The following is a 21,803-nucleotide window of genomic DNA, read 5'->3' as shown; positions in this document are numbered from 1 at the left end:
TGAATAAATGCTAAATAGCGCAAATGTCCCGCGGCGAGGAGAACCGGTTCGCGACGGAAAGGAGAGCGCGCGAAGGGAGTACATGAGGCGCACAACTCAAAGAATCAAGCGAGTTGATTCACTGTATAGATTACGATCAAGTGATTAATGTATGTTCCTGCCTTGATAAATTGTGTAACGGAGCTCGTAATTGCCTGTGGGATCAACTGTGTGCCTAAACGTTCCAATTCAGCTAAGATCGGGTGGCAGGTTTTATTTGCAACCGCGCCAAATCCACATACACTGAACAATTTAAACACGCAAGCAAGGCGTGCGACGTTATATGTGCAGGCTAATGAATCACTGTTTATCAATATTCGGACACCATATGCGTAATGTTCTCACCTCAGTCTACAACAAGCGATGAGATTACTGTAAACGCAGATCGGCGTCCCGCGCACCATCTCCGGTGAGCGTTAAAAAAAAATTCCGCTGTTTATGTTGAAAAGCATTTTAATTTTACCTGCATCTTCAGACTGCCGAACTGATGCCAAGCTTTGTGGCAGAAACCGCAGTAAAAGTGCAGTCGCCGGTCTCGCACTTGTTTACGGTGGTCTCTCCAATCAAACGCATAACGTACCAGCTAGTCCAGCAAGCCACGCTCCTGAAGTTAGATCAACAGATTGATAAAACACCGCGCGCATTTTTTAAACGCGCCGAGTATGCCGCTTTCAGCATAAACAAAGGCTGTTGTGCCCGGCCAAAGCCGCCCAGAAATTCAGCCGGACGCCAAACTTCTCCGGCGAACGCCTCCTTCACAAAATCCGGATACTTCTGTGCAAATCACCGGTGCACTGGAGGCGAGCAAACATTTTCGAGGTTATGTTGTGTTATAATATGCGTATAACCTTCTCAAGGCATATCGAGTGTTTTCATGGGGGGCAATCAGCGATCTTATTCCATTTTTACGGAAAAAATGCATCCTGACCTCCACAATAAATGTAACGCACGCATAATTGAGAGAGCCCCGTTAAGCAGTGGCCATTACGTTGTTGCAGATAGACCATGCATGCAGTTGTCGCTCTTACATCATACTTGAAACTTTCTTACAAAAATAGCAATGGAATAAACAAAAATACATAGGAGACATATCCCACAAAGAAAGAAGTATTTCCAGCAACACACAAGGCCTTTATAAACGAGCCGCCCTTTTCGGAACCATGTGACTTCCCGTCACACGTACAGACCAGCAACTCCTTTCCTTCAGTTGCTCCGCGCGCTTCGTAAAAGGGGGAACGCTGACATAAGAGAGAAATGAGTAAAAAGGTAAAGCAGGAAAAAGAGTATAAGGAGCGCTGAATAGCAAGGAACGTAATCTTTCCCAAGGACACCTCAGTGGCCGCGAGCTTTTTTGAGCAGTCCGAAGAATCCCTGCGGCGCGGTTTCAGACCGGCGAAACGTAAGACACCCGCTGTGCGGACCGGCGCACCGCATAGCGTATACTCGCCCGGTTACACAATGCGTCTTGTCCGGCGGCTCGCGTAAGCTTGCACGGGCTCCGTTCAGGTGTGGCCGACAGAGCAGCACGCTTTTCTGCATCACCCCCTTACACTCAACCCTCCTCCGCCGGGCTTGAATAGCTCGCCGCTCGGCTTACACGCGTCCCCGGCTGTGGCCGAAGCAGGCAGGAAAGGATGAAAAGGTTTGCGCGGAAAAGAAGTAATTGCGACAATCTGTCCGCTATACTTCCAACCTTCGCACCGCCACTGCACGAATTTTTTTTTTATCTCATGACTTTTTTTTCTTTTTTTTTTTTTTTTAACTCCCTGCAGTCCAGGTGCATCGTAAATAAGGCATTTGCTGCACAGAAGAGAAGAAAAGGGCACCGGATCGTTTTCTTTTCTTTCTTTTTTTTTTTTCAGCAGTTTGTTACATATTTCGACGTTAGGTGTTTTCTTATTTTTATTGTGCTCAATTCTTTCTCACAGCGCGTATGTAGTGGCAGCCATTCCTTTCCTTTCTAGCCTTTTAAGGATATAAGAGTTATTTAAGCAGTAAAGATATATGTAGGAAAAGATGCGCAACATTAGGCATACGGACGGAAGTCACGGATCTCATGGCTGCAGTGACACTTCCTATAAGTGACTACATTAATCATTTGCAGAACAAAAGGGTGTATAAAGGAACTTGCTGAATTCTGGGAACAGAAGAATTAAATGAATCAAGGAAAAAAAATTTGGAAACTTGAATGCCAGTTTGCGCCCAGCATGGCCGTATACTGTTTATATTATTATTATTATTATTATTATTATTATTATTATTATTATTATTATTATTATTATTATTATTATTATTATTATTATTATTATTATTATTATTATTATTATTATTATTATTATTATTATTATTATTATTTTGACCTTCCTTTCTTTTACGAATTATTAAATATGTACGCTGGAACATTTTTTAGGTTTTGGAAGCCAACAGCCGCCATAACAACAAAAAAAGAATATTTATATGCATTTGTTTTGTGTCTATTTTGTTGGCAGGGTTGATCAATGCGAAATTAATAGTGCGGCTTTTGTATGGCAGAAACACAATTAATTAGAAAGCAGAAGAAAAAAACTCCTACAGACCGCGTGGCTTCGGAATTTCGTAAAATATCGGTCCCAGCGCTGTCACTTCCACTTTTTGGGAACTTCAAAATCAGTTGACAGCGCTCAGATTTCCTTCCATGAAAACTGGATTGAAAAGGCATCTGGGCTAGTTAGTACGGTGACATGACGAACAAACAGCGCTAAAGACGAGGACGAAGAGCAGCGCCCGTCCTGTTTGCTTCTTCCTCTTCGTCCTCGAAGTTAGCGCTGTTTATTCATCATAACTGAATTGTTCATCCAGCGTTCCACACCCTCATTCTTCGAGGTATATTCGCGATATTCGTGGATTATTTCGATCAAAGAGAGTGGCTTTAAAAAAAGCATTTTCGATCAAGGCACGGCATACTGCGGGCAATGAAACTGAATGTGTATGTGTGAAACTGAATGAATATGTGTGTGTGTGTGTGTGTGTGTGTGTGTGTGTGTGTGTGTGTGTGTGTGTGTGTGTGTGTGTGTGTGTGTGTGTGTGTGTGTGTGTGTGTGTGTGTGTGTGTGTGTGTGTGTGTGTGTGTGTGTGTGTGTGTGTGTGTGTGTGTGTGTGTGTGTGTGTGTGTGTGTGTGTGTGTGTGTGTGTGTGTGTGTGTGTGTGTGTGTGTGTGTGTGTGTGTGTGTGTGTGTGTGTGTGTGTGTGTGTGTGTGTGTGTGTGTGTGTGTGTGTGTGTGTGTGTGTGTGTGTGTGTGTGTGTGTGTGTGTGTGTGTGTGTGTGTGTGTGTGTGTGTGTGTGTGTGTGTGTGTGTGTGTGTGTGTGTGTGTGTGTGTGTGTGTGTGTGTGTGTGTGTGTGTGTGTGTGTGCGCGTGCGTGCGTGCGTGCGTGCGTGCGTGAGATGTCAAACGTGATGCCATACAAGATGGCCAGCATAAACCGCGACCATACAGTATCCCCACCCGACAATAATTCGTAGCCACAAATACTACTGGTATGCATTTGTCAATTTGCTTAGAAATGACATCGCTATATAAAAAAGCAACTCATAACCACCACGCCAACTTTCGTCTCCCCCGCTCAACTATTCGCTCCATTGTTTCTAGGTGTTTTGTGAAATTTCCCTCGAACTGAGCTCAAATTCTAGCCCACCTCAGATCTATGTTGCGGCTTCGTACAATTGCTCGGCTAAATAATTCAGCCTCGCACTGTGTAAGATTAGCTTATATTGCACTTCTTCATCTGGACAGGCAGTTAACTATAAAAAATTCGAATTTCTTGCGGTGTATGCTGTCACCCAGTAAGTAACCCCTAAAATACATGTTTCGTAATCGATTGCGAAACATTTTTTTTTTTACTCCTCAATCGCACCAAGCTCGTGCTGTCCACCACCATGTCCCAGGTCTCCCTGGGTGAGCCTGTGGAAATTCATAACGCCAACAGCGCAGCGCACTGGCACGAAGCATGCGCCTGTGCCCGTCCCCCCAAATGGCCCCCTTTTCTCCTCGAACACCGTGAGTCGCCTTTTGTCAGCACCCGTCGAGCTCGGACGTCGTCCCCCGCCGTGATGGGAGCTGCCCCTTCGAGAAGTGCAGCTCGCGCCAGCGGACTCAGCGCAAATGGCCCGAACACGTCAAAAATATTTGAAAAATTGGGGGAAAAAATGTATGCTGGCGATAACATCAGCGAAGGAACGAAAGTGTGGTCAAAGCACGAGAGAAAAATAGAAGTGAGACATCGGCTGCTGACCAACGGGAACTGTCGGTGAGCGGGGAGCTCGTAGGACCGCGCACACAGAGCCGGGGTTATTACGCCTTCCACGAACCCATTAACCAAGGCAGCCAGAAACGTTGTTCGCTTTTGTACGGTCAAAACCTGGTGTTGCCAGTCCCGTCGCTGAAGCAGTTAACGTTCAGCTTGCTCCGATCGCCGTTAGAAGCAGCGGCGATGAAGACCTATAGGAGCCCAAATAGCTTTATGAAAAATACCTGAGTGCACCAAAGGAATGCACCAAAAAGGACTCATATCCGTTTGGTTATGGGCTTGTTATGTGTCCACACGTTGCACACGGACTATGATACACGCCTTAGTGGAGAGCTTCAGATTAGTGTCTACCAAATGTAGTCTTCTAACGCGCACTGGCAGCGAGCAATACTTGGGCGTTTTTGAACTGGAAGTGTGACCTCCGCGGTCGATATTCGGTCCCGCTGACTTGCGCTGAGCAGTTGAACGACATAGCCACCTTCGGCGGCTGGGCAACAGTCTCAAGCATCGGCCACACGCAGCATAAATCCGAAAGGAAGTCAAAAAGTGAACAGGCGAGCTCAGTCGGTAGAACGCCGGGGGCGAAATTTGGAGGTCGTGGGTTCAGATCCCGCTGGCGGCGTGTAGTTGTTTTTCTCCAACTTTCTAATCTTAATCTTAATGATTACGTTATTATTTCCCGATTATAAAAAAAAAAGATCCCTTGCGATTTTCTTGGTGTCAGTGGCTATTGACCCCATTTGTATATATATATCTTGGCGGGTGATATCATGCTATGCGATCCATTGAGTACCTTGTCGAGAATGCACGTTTAACTATAAATAGCGCGAAGTGCTTGACCAATGATGATACAAAGGTTACTGGCCATTTCTTTTCTGCAGTCAACTTGTTCCTGCGTTTCCACTAGAAGGTGATCTTGTATGTTGGCACTTACCTAAAGCCACAAGGATGCACTCGTAATTTTAGCCCTGTCAGCGAGAAAACCGCTATCAAAATTAGCGCGAGCGTCCAAGAAACAAGGGCGACTTTCTCCGAAAGGCCGACGGGGGACGGAGACGCGGGGTGAAAGAGGAGCTCGCCTGTCTGTGGCAACGGCGGCCGGACCCGCTCAGACACGGGTCTCGGGCCACGTGCCGAGGTCGCAGCCTTCCTTCCACCCCTTCGTAACCCTCCTCTCACTCCGAGCACCTCGCAGACGGCTCACGTGCCTAACACATGGCAGCCGTGCTACGGCGGGCTCCGACGGCAACCCCGTTTCGTTTTTCCACACTCTTTTTAGCTGCCCTAGGCTCGTTTCTTTCTGCCCGCGCGGCGATGACGCGCGTCTGCGTGCGGCGGAGGCTCGGACCGCACGTCACAAACGCGCGTGCGACCGCGTGTGTGTGCGTGCGTTTGTGTCCGGTGATTTGGCGCACCACCGGGAGCGGTTGTGGAGAATGGAGAGGTGGGCAAGGGGGAGCTCCTAAACTTCCCCTGCTCCCCCACCCCCACCACTCCCTCACTCCTTACTGTGCTTTTTTCTCTTTTTTTTTTTCTTCTTGGCCCCTGACCCCTTTGCCCCTGTGAGTGCTCTCCCGACGACGCTTCTCCGTTGCAACCCATCCGTCGCGCCGACGACCTCCCGTCGCGATGGGTCCGAAAGCGAAGCGTCACTGTTTTCATTTTTTTTTCCTTCCTTTCCGCCCACGCCGGTTTGAGTTTTCGCTCCGCCGACCGCTGTCGCTGCTGTGGCTCGAAGTACATTCGTAGAAAGGAAGAAGAAAATCAAATTCGACGCGAAAAAAACCTGGACGAGCCTGTCTCGGAAAGATGGACACCACCTGCGTCGTTCCGCCCTCACCCCTTGTCCACACGAAGAAAGAAAGAAAGAAAGAAAGAAAGAAAGAAAGAAAGAAAGAAAGAAAGAAAGAAAGAAAGAAAGAAAGAAAGAAAGAAAGAAAGAAAGAAAGAAAGAAAGAAAGAAAGGGAAAAAGATTACTAAAGGCAGTGTTTCTCCTGATGTTCGTTTCCTGCGTTCATCCATCCCCATGCGCTCTTTTTGTGAAGTTCTCGCCGCCGTCGTGTGGGGGCAGCACGCGTGCGTAGCCTCAGAGAAAGCGGAACAAAACTTGTTCCTCTAGCAGAGCGTGCCGGATGTTGAAGTTGCAACACGAGCCACGAGCCACGAGCTGTACGCGTGGCCAGCGCGGGCTGCATGCAACATGCGATCTCACACGTGGTGGCGCGTGCCGCGGTTAGTGCCCTCTCGTAATGGGACCTCCGCTCGCCCGACACCGCGAGGTCGTTGTTGTATTAACATGTACGCTTACAACGCCCTGCCCGGTTCTGGCGGTGCTTTTGAATGCTAATAATGAGAGCAAAAATTATTGCTTACACAGTTCAGGTTGTTGTATTGTTGTAGACCAGAAACTAAACAGTAGGGACTTCATACTCAATCCCTGTAACGGTGCCACCAGTTATACTTCCATAACAGTGCGTGACTCTCCATCGCTTTGCAGGTGCGCAGCAGCCATCAGACGCTAGAGAAAGCGACGTTAGGTGTGTAGTTTTCGTTGCTTAGAGAGTTCCGGACAGCAGGCATTCAAGCTTTTCGGTGCAGATAGCCCTGTGTAATTTGCACACTGAAAATTAGGGGCAATTTGATTTTATATAAAAAAAAGGAATCGCTCTCCGTCGACAATTTAGGTTTTCATAGTATGTTTGTATGCCATGACAAAATTCCTCATCAATCCCTAATAAAAGATTCCTCGATAACAATAACACTCATTCTTGCTTAACGGAATCCGTAACTAGACAAAATCACTGGGGATCACTCAGGGTTACCCAAACAATGTTTCAACCTGCGGGCTCACTTAAGGTCGCTCACGCTCGGGCTCACCGCTTACACCTCACTCGGACTAACTCCGACTCACGACTCACCTGAAGTCAACCACTCGCTGTGACTCACGACTCCTGTGGGCTCGCTCCCTCATTTCGACTCACAACACATATGGACTCACTCATGTCGACTCATGAGTCATGACTCACGCACAATTCATCTCGTCTTATGAATCACCTGGGCTCACTCACTCGTTTCGAGTCACAAGCCATTTAAAGGCTATAGAAATGATGACCTTAACATATCAGTTTGCCTCAGAGTTCTCTGTTTTAGAGCCGTGTTTTTCGCACAGGAGTGCCAATTGATGTTTAAAGCCCTCCTTGCATAAAAAAAACTTCCTTCGGATGAAAGCGATCAGGAGGAGGCATAGATAAAAATCAGAGTATACGCGCAAAGTGACAACGGGGTAGGGGCAATGTCTTTGCCAGTATGGATAATGTAGTAAAGGTACATATGAGGAATTCTACATAATTGATAGAAAACAAGGACAACAATAATGGAGAGAATGAAGTGGCAAACAAGACATCCCGTCACTAAGCAGAGGATGCAGGGCACCAGTGAGGACCAGGAAACTGCAGATGTTGAAGGACGATGGGGAGATTCCTCAGTTGCAGGGATGGCCTTCTTCCGGCCGTGGACGCATTTAGGCTCGCTACGGTTATTGTTTTCGGTTATCATTAACGAGTTTCCCAAGGTGATTCATTAATATGTGATTCATTATATATTATATATATTAATATATTCATTATTATTAATATGTCTTCATCTATGTGCATGGGTGATTCTACAATGTTTACCTCGTAAAAACCTTTCAGGATGGAGGCGAAACGAAGTGGCGTCCGTGTGCTGTGCGATGTCAGCGCACGTTAAAGATCCCCAGGTGGTCGAAATTATTCCGCAGCCCTCCACTACGGCTCCTCTTTCTCTCTTTCCACTTTCACTCCCACCTTCATCCCTTCCCTTACGGCGCGGTTCAGGTGTCCACAGAGCAAGTGTGACAGATACTGTGCCTTTCCCTTCCTATGAACCAACCAACCATAAATTAAGCACACAGTTAAATTAAACTCATTCTTGGCGTTCGAATATTTTCATGCGTATTAATCTACAGAAAATCGCATTATTGATATCTATCTATAGTTATGCTTATTTATGATTCTCGTTTAACTGTTATATGTCATACAACATTCCCGTAGAAATGATTAGGATGCTCGACTACTGTTCCCAAGGGTGCGGGATCGAATCCCGGCCTCGGCGGCCGCTTTTCAATGCAGGCGAAAATTAAGCCAGGCTGAGCGATTTCAGTGCACGTTAAAGAACCCCAGGTGGTCGAAATTTCCGGAGTCCTCCACTACGGCGTCTCTCATAGCATGAGTCGCTTTGGGATGTTAAACCCCACAAAACCAAACCAAGTATTTCTGTAGAACTATCTCCATCAACATCTGATATGCTGTCGCCATGCATAATATAGCTTGGAAAATTTTCTTTTCGTGTCGTTGGGAAACGCCATATTGTATTCAACCATGTATCATGCTATCGCTGTACCATGCGTATATTCCCAACCTATTTCCCTGTCATCTTGGGTCCCGGTGAAACAAGCATAACTCTTAGATCCTGTCTTCAGAGAGCTGTGACTGAAACAAGTATACTTTGCGCTCTTAGATCCCGTCTTCAGTCTAAACTAAGAGCTGTGACTACGACCTTCAAAGCATTGCGTTCTCGTTCGGTTACAACGTATAATAATGTAAATATCCTCCACCTTCAGCTCCCATTCAGTCATAAGCTCGCACTCCGTCTCATTCATCGTTATACCAGTGTCCTGGCTCAATGTAACCATGCTTTCAAAAAAGACGAAGCGCCGTCTACCAATGAAACCAACTTAACGCTGCTGACATTCGCGATTCGTAGTCAACAGTATTTGTCTCGCTTTTCAAAATAATTATTTCCGTCCAAAGACCCTCTTCAAAACCAATTGATATCGATGTCTTTGTAACGAAAACATGCACATAGGTAAATGACATGACCATCAAATAACTGTCACGTAGAGGCAACACAGCAAATAACAGTGACGGCACGAGGTAGCTTACCGTGTCTGTGTCGATTGCGTGCGCCCAGACAACTGCGCTTCTGCTTTCGAGCTGTCAGAGCGTTGATGCTTGTTACCCATACATCATCTGGCGTCGATTACGCAGTTGACCTGTCTTGGAGCTCAACATGACGTGTCCCTGCACTCTAGACTTCTGCCAAAGCAAGACAGACCACCTGTGGTTGTGTTTCACTGCTTTCCTGTGACCAAAAGAGAGAACAGCGTCAGTATTCCGAGTCTGCATCGTTATCCAAAGGCGTCGCTATCTCCCTGACCTCGAGTCATGCGACTGGTGGAAACGCCGAAACCGGAAAACTTGGAGTACGGGTCTATAAAATTAGCTTGCCTCATTTTGTGCCAGATTCGAGCAACTTGACTCCGACGTAGCTCTGGCTGTCAATGATACAGTCACGCTTGAAGCAGGATGCAGTGGCGAGCATCCTCTACTTATCATTAAACAGCGGACATATGGCAGGAACACACGGCGAAGCAAGCCCGTGAGCGGATTCCTTCAAACTTCTCCCAAAGCCGACATCACTGCGCAGCACTATCTGAGCGCTGCTTGGCTTGATAAACTTCATGGTCGTAGCAGAAAAGACAAGTCATGCTATCGGAAGGCCGATAACAGCACGCCTGCACATGTGCAGAGCATGCGGCAACGGCGCCTCCTACGAGCAGGCCGGCCGCCTAAGCATGGCCTAAATAGTTGTTCGCAGTCCCTTACAGTAACACCGATCTGTGACGTAAGCGCGATGCGGCGGCGCTTCTGTCGCCAGGCTGGGCCGGTTGGGGCTTAAAACTAGGCTTAGCGCCCACAATAATACATGGACCCGAAAATTTCCAAAAGCAATTTTCTAATTGCACGGCGAACCTATGATCTCGTTATTCGGTACAGAGCAACCATGAACATCATAGAACAGATCACGAAAGTGTGACATCTCATTAACTAGGCGAAGTATTTTTAAAATATCGCGAAACGTATGCGGGTGCAAGTTGGGAGGGCGACCCATAGAAACACATGTAAACACAACTAACCGAAACATTTGACCCGGTTCAGCAGCGTTGAACCCTTCTCATTTTTTTGGTGAACGTCTTGCAGCACGCCCCGACGTCATGTTGCATGGCACACTACATTCCCTTGCAAGTACTGCTAGTCTGACGACTTGCGGGACCGTTCACAGCACGATAAACTGACCGCGCACAGTTGCAGACGGCAATGCACCACCGGCGCTGTCGCTAGCAGACCATATAGCTGGAGGCGGGCGCGGTGGGTATATCGCCAGCTGCGCTGTCGTCTGCTGCAATGCACGAGTCTCGTTCGGTCCGTATTGTCGTAAGGCGTTTGACAACTGCCTTTTAAATTTAATTCTGTCTAGGATGTATCACTTCAGGGACAGTATTATCAAGCTAATTTACTCCATTCGGCAGCATATCAGACTGTAAACAAAACTACGCAATTCGCTACATGAGCATTTTGGGGGTGTCTGGATTCACAACATAGATTATTCGGGGAGTTTTAAAAGTAGACCGCCTCCGCAATGACGCAGCATACTTCTTCAAAGCGCTGGCCAATGTTTAACGACCGGCCACCACTTCTGGTGCTCTGCGAAACGAGAAAAATGTTGCGGTATGTTGCGTTTACTTGTGTTTTTATGGGTCGCCATCCCCACTGACATCCCCGTACGTTTCGCGATGTTTTAAAAAATTCGCCTCGGTAATGAGATTTCAAACTTTCACGATCTGTTCTAGGATGTTCACGGTTACTCTGCACCGAATAAGGACATCATAGGTGTCTCGTGAAATTAAAAAACTGCTTAGAAATATTTCGGTTCCATGTATTCCTATGGGCGCTAACCCTATTTTTCACCCCCAGTCGGCTGCGACGCCGCCACCACCCCCTTTGTTTGTAAACACTTTGTTGGTCTATAAAAGAGCTTGTTCTGCATATATGCGAAGAAACAATGCAAACTTTTCTCTTTTTTTCTTTTTTTTTTTTTCTTTAGACGCCGGCTTGGCTGACAAATCTGGCTGAGAGAGAACAGTATCATGATGGTAATCAGGTTCAGTTCGCATACCTTACCAGCTGACATTCCTAGGACGCAACCCTCCGAGCTTTCGTTCCCGCTTCGTCATATCTTGAGTGGTTTACGAGCGGTGTGTCTGGCAATGTCGCACGCGTTATCGGGGAAAATGGCGACTGAGTCGGAATGTGAAGCGTTGCTCGACAACATTTTCTTGCATGTGCGATCGCAGGCAGAATAAAAAAGTGCAACCCGTATGAGTCAGTAGATTCTGTATTCCACGTTATAACCAGTCTTGCTATTTAGGGGGCGCTCGTGTGGCGTTCCGCTTACGTGGGAAGGGATAATAAGTACGGAGGATGTCAAAGTATGCAAAGGATTAAGACAAGGCTGTCCTCTATCGCCGGTGCTGTTCATGCTTTATATGATGAACCTGGAACGTAAGATACAAGACAGTAACCTAGGTTTTAACCTGTCATATAAATTAGGTGGAAACGCGGTAGAGCAGCGCCTCCCCGGTTTGATGTATGCAGACGATATTGTGCTGCTAGCTGAGAGTCTAGAAGAATTGCAAACTCTAGTTAAGTATTGCGGAGACGAAGGGGACGCTCTAGGCTTCAGTTTCAGCGCAGTTAAGTCGGGTCTGATGATTTTCAACGGCTCAACTGATCAGGGTCTTAAAGTACAAGGCCATGAAATACCTAGAGTAGCAGAATATAAATATCTGGGGGTATGGGTAAACGAAGGATTGGCATACATTGGAAAGCATGAGCAATCACTTAAGGCCAAAGGGCGAAGGAATGCCGGGATAATGAAGCATAAGGCATTGTGGGGATACAATAGGTATGAGGTTTTGAGGGGTAATTGGAAAGGAATTATGGTGCCCGGACTTACTTTCGGAAATGCGGTTTTGTGCCTAAAATCAAAGGTACAGTCGACATTAGAAATAAATCAGAGATCCGTTGGACGATTAGCACTAGGTGCCCACGGCAAAACTACAAATGAGGCGGTACAGGGAGATATGGGCTGGGCATCCTTCGAAGTACGGAAAGCTAAGAGTAAAATATTATATGAGGAACGCCTGAGGAAATTGCACAGTAACAGATGGGCAGCTAAAGTATTTAAATACCTGTACTTAAAAAGCGTTGACTCACAATGGAGGAAAAGAACTATGAAACTAACTAGTAAGTATGCTAGTCACAAGGACGGAGAAATAAAGAGCATTAAAGGGCAGCTGCATCACTTTTTAAAAAGAAAGAGTTCGGAATACAGATATACAGTTTACGACCCCCTGAACACGAATACGACGTTAAATTTAGTCATAAGTGACCGCAAACTACTTTTTAATCAGAAAAACGTGCACCAACGCCGTGGGGCGTTTTGAAAGTGGCGCTCTTGCCTGTGATTGGTCAAGCGCGTCGTGACGTCAATGATGGCGTGCCATTCAGTGGTAGCGGCGGTCCAAGCGATTGTACATGCACGCACGTGCTTTTCTGTGGATGTATGCTGCTGAACATGCAACGATCACGCTGCTCAGGGGAATATGATATTGAGCCGTACTTGTTCGAACCAGCGACGGCTTCGGAACAAGGTGACACTGGCGGCAGCGGCGACATGACGAGCGAGGAGACAGCGCTAACCTTTTCCCGCATGGGAAATTCACACCGGTACGTACCGCTGCGCTGCACTGCTGTATGCGCCTGTGATCCGCTCTCAATTGAACATATCTGCGTTACTCGTGCCCTAAACCTCCTGCCAGACTCGAACGAAGCAGTTTCACGTCAATGCGCTTGATGTGACGATTGTAAACAAATGAACTCATCCAGACGAGCCGTCGCCCCAGGTTTGTTGCGTGAATTTAGCCATTTATATGTCAGCAAGAGCAGCAAAAGTCATGCTCTCAGCTCCCGCAACCTCGAGTACGTATACATTTTATTCTGGCGGGATTTAACAAATTAACGCGGGAGCGCGGTATCGACGAGAAGCCAGGCCGCTACCTTGCTGCGCGCGCGTAATCCCATTTAGAACACCGGTAAAAATACCGAAACGCTAGGACAGCTATCGGCAGTCACGCGTTGCCATGTCGCGAGTTTAGCACACTTCGTTTAGCTGCGCTTAACATCGCGACTTGGACCACAGACATCATGCTGCCCCGATTTCTTTTCTTAATTGGGATAGTTGCATTTCCCAGGAGCTCTCCAAGAACCTGAAAATAAGATATTGGCCATAAGATATAAACATGACATAAGAAACTTAATTTAACAAAGCAGAGGCGAGTTTAGGATGTGCGTACTCCTTTATGACATAGGTTTCTGACTTCCATTTTAAAAAGTTCATACTTGGCATGTGCAAGCAGAATCGGATCGCCAAGTGCAAAACGTATAGAGGTCCAAAACTGCTCGTTTTCCTGAACAAAACTTTTCATGAGCAAATAAGGGTTGCCTTTTCATTCGTCGATTCAGCAGTGTGATGACTCTTTCCGCATCGCATCGATAGCCTAATCATGAAAAAAAAAAAAAAAAGTCCTACTCTCTCACAGTTTTCCAGCCGCGTCAGCGGGCGCCAATGCTGAATAGTTTTACTTTCACCTGTGCCTTTATCTGCCCGGCCACCCATCTGCCCCACAGAACAAAAACGTAAACAGAGCAGAAGAGCAATATGACTCGAGTTTTCTTCTTTTTGCGAAAGCAGCTCTTGGCGGGGGAGAGGTGCTCTTGTGTGCGAAGACAGAAGGCACAGCACCGGTTTTCAATCGCGCAGATTTGATCGGTATCCCAAAAGATCAGATCGCATCAACGACAAGCTTTGGTGATAGTCACTGTCGCGAAAATGATCTGAGCAGATCACCGACGATTTTGTAGGCTTGAAATCATTCCTCTTGACCGCGGCAACCCAAAGCGCCGATAGCTTGCGCTCTTTTGGGAATTTATGAAACGCGACATCCTCTCGGCCGCCACTGTTCGTGCAGCCATAGGCTGAGCAGAACCCCGGCATGGTCGTTCTTTTCGTGAAGAACGGTGCAAGATGCACTGAAAAAGCTTGCGGCAACGTTCGCAAGAAGAAAACAAGCGCGAGACAAGAAAAAGGTTGTACTGCGTAGCCTGCAAGCGACAGGTGGTGCACTGCCTGCTCGGGCAATAGAAGCGGAAGAGAGGTAGACGCCGTCCTTGACGTCACTACCGCCTGTCGTACTCCTGTCGTCTGCTACTGACATCCCCCCATCCAGCGCTGTGCACTGCGGAGAAGCCTGAACGGGGTAGCAACTTTAATCGATGATTACGTCACTATTTCAAAAGCTAAAGCCAAAATATTTCGTATACTTAACATGCAAACCCTGATGATTCGACCCTCTGAAGCGCATCAAATTCTAAAACCGGTGCAGCTTCCCTTTAAGCAACAGGTGAAAAACACAGAAGGTAAAAATTGGATAAATTCGATGGAAAAGAAACAAAGTGTGGAATTATACCGAAAGTGGAAAATGCAGATCAGGAAGGAAGATTTCTTTGATAACTCAAGAGGCAGTGCCCTGCTTTTTGAAGCTAGATCAGGATGCCTTAGAACACGCAGCTGCAAAAAGAAATTTAACAATGGAGATGACGCATGTGCTGTATGTGGTAACTCCAGTGAAACAATTGACCATATTATACTCGAATGTAATGGTATCCATCCGGAAGTTGATGCAGGCGCAATCACTGTTCCTGAAGCTCTGGGGTTTAGAGATAACAGTGGCCGGGTGAATAAACCGGCGGTGGAAACTAGCAAGAAACGACTGGAAGATTGGTGGCTTAAAAGCAGAGAAGTGACATAATGTTAGTAATGTAGGAACAAAAATTTAATAAATAGAATGATGGTTTAGTTAACCATTCTAAATCAATAATTAAGATATAGGGAGAAAAATATGAGCGTGATAGCTACTGCTACCACCCCGTTTCAAAGGGGACGCTCCTATATTCCATCCATCCACCCGCTGTCTTTGACGTCATCCAACACTCGCGCATAAAGAAATTAAAAGTGAAACTTGTCTTGATAAACTTAAAGCAAAAGCCCAAGGACGTACAGCCTTTGTCAAAAGTGCAGAGCCCGGGGGTCTGCTTCCGAGCCGTGTAGTGGCGCTGATTTAGCATTAGTGGAGGTCCTTCCCATTGAAGTGGGTAGGGCAAAAAATCTTCTTACCATCAAGATAATAGGAAACACTATAGAGATTCATTACAAGCCGCACGAAGTTGCTCAGAACCAGACCCCTTGGACTCTACACTTTTGACAAAGACTGTACATATCTATACTGCTCAACACGTTGAAGTAGCACCGCTGTTGCGTGGAAACTTTTATATGAGACAGTTACTTATTTCACTTTTTGACAGCAGACAAATACAATGCCTGATACAGGAACAGAAAAGTATCCGCTGGCGCGCGCCGCCAGTGCGCATAAACTGATTGGCCCGACGCGTCTCCATTACGCTAAAAGCCTTCTAAGCTGAAAAAACTATATTTGTGTGAGAAGTTCGCGGAATTTTAGAAAAAAAATTACGAAGCATGGGGAAGCGTTGAACTGCATGGGGGAACTCTGTGGTAGTCATTATTTATAGTATACAAACGTTCAGGTGTCTTTTCATAATATTTTTTCGGTTATTGGCAATCAACTTTCGCCAACAGCTCTGTACATGTGCGGGAGTGTACATTTTCGTCAATAAGTATTTTGTACGCTTGAATTTGTTTCTTAAGGGGGTGGGGGACTCGTTTCAGGAGTGTGGTCTTCTGATCGTGTTGGTTTTGCATTGTATAATACGCACGAGCACGCACAGACAAGGAAGCGGTAGGCGTTGACAACGCAGGAGCACGTATCCGAGTAATCGTTTATTGGCGGAGACGCGTGACATAAATACTTTCCTTCATGACGTCACACGGCCGAATTGTCGACATCAGGTGGACGCACTCGGAAACTTCGTCTCTTCAGTAGTGGGTAATGCGAATTTTTGTCAACAATTACTTACCATTATACTTACTGTTTCTATAAAAACCCACCCCTTATGCAATGCCCCCACGGAGGACTTTTAAGGTAATAAACTGAACTGAACTGAAGGTGCGCCGATACACGATGCACCCGCTTTTCTAATCAAACGTGCTTCGATTATCTGCCCGACACCTTAACTGCTATGTTTGGCCAATATATGACACGCTTTGAACGAAAGTTTATGGGGCTTTTTGTTCTTTTTTTTTTTTACACTCTTGACAATGCACTGAAAGATTCCCATCTGGTTAGTTTCCAACCTTCTTCATGTGTCCCAGTAGTCTTTCGCTCAGATACCGTCCACCCTGACCGATGCAAATGAGTCCGCGCGCATTAAGGGAATATCATATACCACTCCATACGCGCATGTTACAAGAGGATCACGATGTTCGGTAGAGCAATGCTACTTTTCATTCAGCAGACGATGGATTATCGTAATTATGTAAATCGTAGGTGTTTATCAGCCAACTATTGCATGATCTTATCTGGAATCCTTCCTTAAGATAGGCATGTAAAATAGTCGTTTGATAGCCGTTACACCAGATAGAGCTCGGACATAAGCTACCGCTCCCTGTAAGTGGCGCCACACCAGGAAGCGCCATTACGAAGCGAGTGATGCAACTGAATGTACGGCGCTGGTGGCCTCACAGTCGCAAGGCTCTCGCAGCATGCCACGTTCAGCTCATTCTATTTTCGGATTACTGAGAAGCTTTCGTGATTCCCTTACACAGAAGACAGATTTTCGATGAAATAGAGCACATCCGGGCTAAACGAAAGAAAAAAAAAATCTACGCTTAATGTTCGGTGCGCCCCCACCTGGTCATTTCCGATTCTTCAACAGTGGTCGTCGCTTCTCTCGGTGTTCACAGTGGCCGACCTAGTATGTTTACCACGCGCTCCCAGTTCAACGCCCGCGCGCGACCATGTGTCTCTCGCAGAATCCCGTCGCGCACGCAGACCCCATTGTGGTCGCCATCTGCGTTGGATGCCGCGAGAAATCCGGTACACGAGGCGCACGCGCTCAGCGCGAACCATTGACGCGGAAAAACCCGTTTTATTGCCCAATAAATCAGGCCGCCGCGCTCAGCTTCAGCCCCTTCGAAAGACCCCCTTTTCTCCGCCCGTTCCCGTGTTTCTTTGCAGTCCCGAGCAGGGACCGAAAGGGGGACTTTGGCGGCCCGTTCGAGCCCAAACGACGCCGGCTGCTGATGCAGAACGCGAGCTGCTCTAGGCGTTTATCTGAAAACATTTTCGAAAAGCGTAAAAATGCAAAGCATCGACTTTGAACTCTACGCCTGAAGGCAACCACATGCGGTAAAAGAGAAACCCCATGGGCTCTCGCTGAGTCTTCAGCTGCGAATCATTTGCGCTGGCATGCTGGTGTAGGCTAAGTGCGTTTATTATATGCTGTATTATCTCTGTGTCCTGTGATGTGCAGTGTGAAATATATTTTAAGGAAGTCTATAAAGAAATTGGGGAACATGCGCAGTATGTGCGTCGCTGAACCAATAGAAGCAAAACGTCCAGACTCATGTTGGAAGTATACGTTCTCTGGAGCTAAAGCATTTAGGAAGACAGCTTAGATACCATTATCGGCGTCACTCGCGTGGCTTAGCTCGGCGGTCTTTCGCATATACGCCTGATTTTGAATGCTGTCCGAACAGCTGGCCGCTTTTTCCGAGTTTTGTCCTCTGCAACAAGAGATATTCTAATGATGGTCTTAACTCATTCCTTATCGTGTACATTGGGCACGATTACCTGTGGCCCACATAATCAGTGCGTTTTTTATGAGCTGACACTGCACTTTCCGATCTGTTACCCAAAAAGTAATGCAATCTAACAAGCCAACTTCAAATTTGGAGGAATTAGTAAGTTTCACGCCCGCCTTCCCTGGACATGTGGCAACTTGCGCCCTCTATCACTTGTCATGAGTCAGGTCGGGGGTCCAATGTACATGACTATGGAGTCCATGACTTAATTGTGTAAGTCAATCAGCCATGACCATGACTAGTGTCTAGTCATGACGCTCAAAAGTGCTGAGTCATAACACTGTAGGAGCTGCTGAAGAGCATCCAACGCACGTGGTTTCGCATTCCTCTAATTCAGATCTCTACAGTGCTCTAAAAGTTCTGCCTCCTTTCTTGCCTTCGCCGTTGCTGTATTCCTCTAACAACGAAATTGGATTTACGGGACACCTGCGGTGTTAGCTAGTACGTCGTACCGGACGTGGGGGCTCAATTTTTTAGGATCCAGTCGCTGATATTTGTATTATAAATAAAAAAAAAGTCGTTGATCTATTTGTCGTGAGATGTCCTAATGGCTCGTTCAAGCCCCTAACAACTAGCGTTCGCATTAACTGCGGATCCTTCGCTTTCTTTCGTCCCAGCTGCTTTATGTCACAAATGACCCTGGCGTCAGTCACTTGCATCGCGTTCCGTATAGTGTGTTTCGCTCTCCACGCAGTGCACCCCGCATACGTTGGTATTATGCATGCTTGTCACGTCAAGAGAGCAGCTTCACACTTACGCTTCCCAAAAATGAAAAAAAAAAAGTGCAATTACTGCTCCTGCAAAGCTAATTATATATACTTTATCTTTCGCAGAACAAATGCGTACTTGTGAGGACGAAGGTGACGGCAGCGCCATGACCGAGGACGGCGGCAGCCGTGAGCGCTCGGACGTCTCATGCGGCGATGACAGCGACAGCAACTCGAACCTCATCGAAAACCCGCTGGCGCAGCTGCAGAACGCCTTGCAGAAGACCGGCGCGCTGGGCTCCGCGCTAGAAGGCAACGTCGACGAAGGCCCCCACCTAACCGAGTTGGTCCCGGCACGCAACGTCCAGCAGCTACAACTGCTGCCTTCCTCCACGGATGCCACCACGGCGGACTCCGTGTCTCCTAGTCCGTACCGATGCCACATGTGCTCGTTCCAGGGCCGCTCCAAGGCCGAGTACAACGGCCACATGGCGACACACCTGGACCACAAGTGCCCCATGTGCGACTACCGGTCGCGCACCGAGGGCCGGCTCAAGAGGCACGTCAAGGATTTCCACTCGGACGACCAGTGGCAGCAGACCCTGCCGGGCGCCGACGAGTGCAAAGACCGCACGTTCAGGTGCCGCCAGTGCGGTCACGTGGCGGCCAGCAAGACGGACTTCTGGGAGCACAGTAAAGTTCACATCCGCACCGAGAAGCTGCTCAGCTGCCCCAAGTGTCCGTTCGTGACTGAGTACAAGCACCACCTGGAGTACCACCTGCGCAACCACTTCGGCTCGAAGCCGTTCAAGTGTTCCAAGTGCAACTACAGCTGCGTCAACAAAAGCATGCTCAACAGCCATCTCAAGTCTCACTCTAACGTGTACCAGTACCGCTGCGCTGACTGCAACTACGCGACCAAGTACTGCCACAGTCTCAAGCTGCATCTGCGCAAGTACGAGCACCGGCCGGCCAGCGTGCTCAACTCGGACGGAAGCCCCAACCCGTATCCGGTGCTGGACGTCTACGGCACCAGGCGCGGACCGCGTCGGGGTCCCCGCGAGTACCCTCCGCCGGAACCCGCAATGCCACCTTTGCAGGAACTGAGCGGTAAGCTTAAGTTTTTTCATTCAGCATACACTTGTCCCAAGATATAAGCATGGTCATATTGAACAGCGTATTCCAACCAGATCTGTAGATGAAGACAGCATGATTGACGCGCCCCTTAATATCTCAGACGGACACTCGTACTCTGCGATGTAGTCTAAAGTTTTGGCTATTCCAAACATTCGATATATGCATATAGATATTCAAGGGACGCCAGTTACATTAGCGCACTCATAGGGATTTAGTCAACATGACACTGAAGCTGCTAAAAAGACTCGCTGTATATTCTTGTACGTTGTTTTTCTTTATACGAAAATAAACTTTCAACTTCAACTTCTGCAAGATGCGAATGCAGCTTAAATAAATATGCAATTGCGCAAAGAGAAATAACAGTCGGCTGTACAGACCACGCTCAGACCTGCTTCAAAAAAACTGTATGGTATGAAAGAGCACTGAACAAGGGTAGAGGGAAAGTTGGCAAGGTTTTCGAACTGAGGCTCCCCTCTGCCTTTATTCCGTGCCCTTCCATACTGTGTAGCGATCTTCTTTCGCTCTACTCTATTTTAGGTATGGCATGGTATGGTACGGTACGGTACAGAGTGGTATGGTATTTCATGGTACATTATAGTATGTGAGGTTTAACGTCCCAAATGTATACAGACTGGACATGAAAGGCGCTATAGTGGAGCAGTTCGGATCAATCTTGGCCACCAGGGGTTCATTGGTGTGCACTGGCATGGTAATGATACGGAGATGTTTTCGCATTTTGTCTACACCGAAATGCGGCTGCAGTTAGCAACTGTGTCATATACATGACAATGTTAGTGTTACTGTAGGTCTCATATGCAAATATATTATTTCCGTTTCTCAGAGCACGAGTGGAACTAGACCCCCACAACAGGTTCCTCTTTTTTAGCCCGCCTCATAAATGATCTGCAGCTAGCACTGACTTTCCCGCAGAGCCGCTGCTAACCCGCGTCCCATCTCGTCCCCAGTGCAGGGACAGCCGCTGGTGAGCCTCATCCCGGCCATGGCATGCGCACAGCAGCAAATGATGCGCGTCGCAACTCAAGTTTCTCCCGGCACGGTGCCGTGGAAGTGCAGCGCGTGTGACTTCGCCACGGCCGACGAGCAGCAGATGGGCCGCCACGTCATGGGACACGCCGAGAGTCAAGACCTGTTACGGCTGTACGGCTTCCGGAACCTTGCTGGCGAGCCGTCCATGCCGCCCCAGCCGCCACCGCCACTCCAGCAGCTACAGTCTCCCCAACAGATGCAGGAGCCTCAGCAGACACGAGTGTTTCAGGGACTACAAACGCCACCGGTAATCCCGCAGCAGCAGCAGCAGCATCAACAGCAGCAGCTACAAGACGACGTGGTAAAGACAGAGCGAACCCCACCGCCGCCGCTGCCGCCGCCGCCGCCAGCAGTGGACGTGGCGTACGTGTCCTCCACGTCCAGCCACGAACCTCCTCTTCCGAAGGACGAGAAGCGAGGCTCTCCCCTGGATCTCAGCCATGCCCCCGCTGATCTGCCGCGCAGTCGACGCAAGGGCAGGGCGATTCGTATCGACAAGCTGTGCATGCGACTTCAGGATGCCTCCGACGCTGAAGAAGAGGACAAGAACCCGCAGTCTGCCGAGCCGTCCTCCGTGGCCGCGCAGGGCTCTCCCTCCATTCTGGCGTCCAGGCTACGCGAGCTCTCTACACAGGCTGAGAACGGAGAGAAGACCAAGGACACGTTCCGCTGCGTCTACTGCGACATTGCATTCGAACACTGCGTCATGTACACGGTTCACATGGGGTACCATGGGTACCACGATCCTTTCACGTGCAACATGTGCGGACAGCGTAGCGAGGATAAGCTGGCCTTTTTCTTGCACATTGCGCGCGCTGCACATTATTGA

The 21,803-nt window shown here is 47.8% G+C and overlaps 1 protein-coding gene across 1 annotated transcript; it reads left to right on the top strand.

The window, feature by feature from the left end:
- Positions 1 to 18,921: 18,921 nt before the first annotated feature.
- hb (zinc finger protein hunchback) lies at positions 18,922 to 21,803 on the top strand. The gene is made up of 3 exons (XM_084581216.1): positions 18,922 to 19,900; positions 20,860 to 21,144; positions 21,214 to 21,803. The coding sequence occupies exons 1-3, from the start codon at positions 18,922 to 18,924 to the stop codon at positions 21,801 to 21,803; spliced, it is 1,854 nt and encodes a 617-aa protein (XP_084437342.1).

The sequence above is a fragment of the Amblyomma maculatum genome, chromosome 10, assembly GCF_055883805.1.
Source record: "Amblyomma maculatum isolate TAMU_Amacu chromosome 10, ASM5588380v1, whole genome shotgun sequence".
Taxonomy (NCBI): Eukaryota; Metazoa; Arthropoda; class Arachnida; order Ixodida; family Ixodidae; genus Amblyomma; species Amblyomma maculatum.
The sequence above is the reverse complement of the archived record's forward strand: the minus strand, read 5'-3'. Positions and strand labels throughout refer to the sequence as shown.